This window comes from Glycine max, chromosome 10 (assembly GCF_000004515.6).
Source record: "Glycine max cultivar Williams 82 chromosome 10, Glycine_max_v4.0, whole genome shotgun sequence".
NCBI classification, from domain to species: domain Eukaryota; kingdom Viridiplantae; phylum Streptophyta; class Magnoliopsida; order Fabales; family Fabaceae; genus Glycine; species Glycine max.
Window position 1 is genome coordinate 10576021 of NC_038246.2, and position 4182 is coordinate 10580202.

Sequence of the window (4182 nt, forward strand, 5' to 3'; positions counted from 1 at the left end):
TGTTGTCATAAAAGAACTCTAGATTTAAGAAGTGGGCAGCTGCATGCAATGGTCTATGAAGCTGACAATTCCATCTTTTATCAATGATTGCAAACACATCTTTGTACTTGCTTTCATTGTTGTTGAAAGACTTGATAATTGTTTCTTTTGCCTTGTCCATTGCTTCATAAATATAACCCATGGCTAGTTACCTTTCACCATCCACAAGATGAAGCACTTTCACAAGTGGAGCCATGACTTTAAGAGTGTAAACCAAACTATTCCAAAAAAAAAGGCATGAGCACTACCTTTGTAGCTTCTTTTCCCTTAAGCTCCTTAGATAGCTTGTTCAAGGTCCATTCATCAGAAGTAAACATATTTCTAATATTGGCTTTCTCTTTGTGGAGCCTTTCTAAGGTTAGATAAGAAGTGGCAAATCTAGTAATAGCATGTCTCACCAATTTCCTCTTGTTTGTAAAATTTCTCAACAAACTTAAGGTACTAGAATAGGCATAGATAAACCCAACTAGATTAATTGCCCTTCTAATTGTCATCCTTATCAAGGGAAGCTTCCCAATATCTTCCAGCATCAAATCAATACAATGAGCTGCACAAGGAGTCCAATAAATATGTTTCCTTTTCTCCTCCAACAACTTACCCGCTAAAACATAGTTGCTCCCATTATCGGTTACAACTTGAACAACATTCTCTTCTCCAACTTCCTCCACAGTGGCATCAAACAACTCAAAAATCTTTTCACCCATCTTTAAAAAATCAAAGCCATCAACAGACTTCAAAAACATGGTACCAACTTGAGAGTTAATCAAAAAATTAATGATGCATCTTTGTTTCGGATCAGTCCATGCATCAGACATAATAGTACAACCATGCTTGACCCGTTGCTCCCTGTGGCCTTTTATCAAATTTTCAGTATATTCAACTTCCTTCTTCAGGAGTGGAACTCTGATGTCATGATAGCTAGGAATGGGCAAATGTGGCTCATATTGACCAATGGCTGCAACCATATTCTCAAAGCTTTTCAATTTAATGAGGTTGAATGACAAACCGCTTGGTACCAAAAGCGAGAAATATGTTGATGCACCTTCAATACTTCATTCTTATCCATTGACTCTCTTATGTTCATTTGCCTCAACATCTCCATTTTTCTCCGATTGATTGTATTTTCTGGATTCTTACAAAATTTGTCCATTGGTCCTTTTTTAGTCCCACAATTTGTCTTTGCACTTGCAGTAGCATTACAAGAGTCCGCAAACTCATCATCTTCACTTCCATCACATCCAATTGGTTCACCAAATTCAAAATCTCTTATATTTTCCATATTATCACTGCCAGAAGTACTATAACACTACTAAAAAAAAGGTTTTCTACAATGCCTTATTAACATTGGTTATTGCTAAAACCGATGTTAACAAAAGTACGGTGGCATTTTCGTAATTAAATGGAGTTACTTAACATTGGTTTTAGCAAAACCGATGTTAACTACTTGATGTTAACATCGGTTATTTAAAAAACCGATGTTAACATGATGTTAAGATGAATATGGAGTTAACATCGGTATTGAGAAAGCCGATGTTAAGGAGTTGATTTTAATATCAGTTTGTTAAAAAACCGAGTTGATTTTAATATCAGTTTGTTAAAAAACCGATGTAATGTATTTGATGTTAACATTGGTTTTTACAAAACCGATGTTAACTATATTCAGTTAACATCGGTTATCCATAAAAAAACCGATGTTGTTATGTTTATAGGTTAAAAATTGAGATTTCACAAGCCGCGTGCGCTCGAAAACCTTGCCCTCCCTCTTCTCTTTGTCATCCTCCTGCCTGAAATCGCTCTTCTCTTTCTCCTCCCACCTGAAAACTGCCGGAAACCGCTCCCTCGACACCCACATTGTCCTCGCTCGAACCCACACAACCCCCTACACTGTCGAAAAACCCACATTGTCCTCGCTCGAACCCACAGAACCCCCTACACTACCGGAAAACCCACATTGTCCTCGCTCGAACCCACAAAACCCTCTACACTGTTCTTGGAAGTCTGGCTCGAAGAAAACCCAACATACACTGTTGCTACTAGGGTGCTGAAACAGTCGTAGGTGCTCAAAGCTCAAAGCTTTCTCCGCGAGGTACGTAGGTCAACTTCGTGTATGCTAAGTATCCGTGGGTGCTCATGTTTTATTGATGATGATGATAATAATAATAATAATAATAATAATAATAATAATAATAATAATAATAATAATACGTATTCAGTTGCAGTATTGTTGATTGAGGTACGAGGAAAGCTTAAAGTTTCGTGCCATTTTGTTAGATCTCACTGCCATTGTCACTGTTTGGGTTCGAGGTAAGCTTGGTCTCTTTTTCATTTGTAGTTTACTTAGGAAACATGTTGAAGTTTGTCTCTGTTAAATCTATAGATTGCTTGGAGCACCAGTAGAGATGACTAGTGATAAGGATCCTGTTATTGTGAGTAATTTAGCTCACTATCTCATTATTTTGCATTAAACAGGTTCATAACAAGTTACTGACACTTCTTGCAATTATTTTGGAGTTTGGGGCACTTGTTTGGTATGTCACAAATATTCCAAATGCCTTCCATATAAATTTGTTTGATATATAACTTATACTGTGGTGTCTGCATGCATTAAGTTACCATAGCATAAAAATGATGTGGCATAAGCAGGAGTAAGCTTATTTTAGGGAAATTTGTAACATAGATTCAATTATATGTAGGACTAGGGTCAGATATAGTCAAACAAATTGTCTTTTGGTTCTTTGGTAGTAGATCACTGCTTTTGGAATGTGTTTGGTTTCTTTGCTTGTGCAAGCATTTCAACCACTTCCCTCATGGTTGGTCTCTCCATACTTTGTTCCTGAACACATAGCATGGCCACAAAGTATACCTGCTTTGCTTCATCTAAGGGAATGTGACATAGCCTCTCATCAAGAATCTTCACCACCTTGTCATTGCTCCAATTTGTTTGCAACTTGGTCCATTGAACAATGTCAAGACCTTCTTCCCCAAAAATTCCCCACTGGCCTTCTCCCTGTTAGTAGTTCTTGCAGCACCGCTCCAAAGCTATAGACAAGACTTCTCCATGTAACCTGATAAAACAATAACATAATTCAAATTTAAAACTTAATCCATAATCTGATCGACAATTTTAAAGTTACAAAATGATGCTACTTATATTGTTTCTACCTTCAAATAAGTCAGTCTTATAAAGAATAGAAGTAAAGCAGCTTAGTTGTATTCAGAACCCAAATAATAAGATGTTATTAGCTTCTCATTCTCCCTTATAGAACATAACATAGAAAGAGAAGTTTCTTGCCGTGAAAATGATGGATCAGCTAGGATCTCTGCAGCAACTTCTATTAGAATCTCTTCCCATCCAACCGGAATTGGTTGTTCTTCTGAAAAAGGATAGCTGCCCATCATAGTGCCCCATTTAGTCTCTATAGAGAATTTTCTAGAAATGTTAAAATAAATATGTTGTCAGTCAGAAGTTTACTTGTGTGCATTGCATGCTTCAATAGTCTGCAAAATCCTCCTCGGAACAGGTCTGTAGAAAGTCATCAATAGCCTATATGCTGACTTAGTGGAATAAAAACCACTAGGATCAGCTTTCCAAACCATGGTGTCCAGCATCTGGTGCTGAATAGTAATAGCAGTAATGTCATCCATGAAAGCTACTACTAGATCATCCATGAAAGCTACTATCTTTGGCGTGTGTGGGGTGTGAGTGTATCATATGTCGCTTCAAATTGATCATTATTAGTTTGTGTAAGTGGTAGTGAAGGGACTTCACCTTTTTCTGGGGTTCGTGTAATTGTAAACTAAAAACTGGATTGTGCCACCTAAGTGTAAAATATGCATATGAATTGTGAAGCTCCTCACTACTACTAACTCTTCTTGAAAGCATATTCTCTTTGGTGTAAACCTCCAGCTCTTGCTCCAATTTTGATTCTTTGAGTTGTCTTTGAGCTATTTTTGTTTCCATCAGTATTTCCTTCTCGCTGGCCTTGAGAGCTTCAATCCATGCCTCAGCTGCTGCTACTTTTTTATCAGCAATTTCTTTTTTTTTATCAGCAAAGATAATATATTATATATTGAAAGAAGTACCAGAGGTACTTAAAATACAAAAGAAGTCCATATAGATGGTTCCACAATCAGACATTGATA

The 4182-nt window shown here is 37.0% G+C and overlaps 1 protein-coding gene across 1 annotated transcript; it reads right to left on the reverse strand.

Annotated features, from left to right (window-relative positions):
* Positions 1-257: 257 nt before the first annotated feature.
* On the reverse strand, positions 258-1004 carry LOC102669576 (uncharacterized). Its single transcript, XM_006589831.1, has one exon. The coding sequence runs from the start codon at positions 1002-1004 to the stop codon at positions 258-260; it is 747 nt and encodes a 248-aa protein (XP_006589894.1).
* Between the last annotated feature and the right edge of the window lie 3178 nt (positions 1005-4182).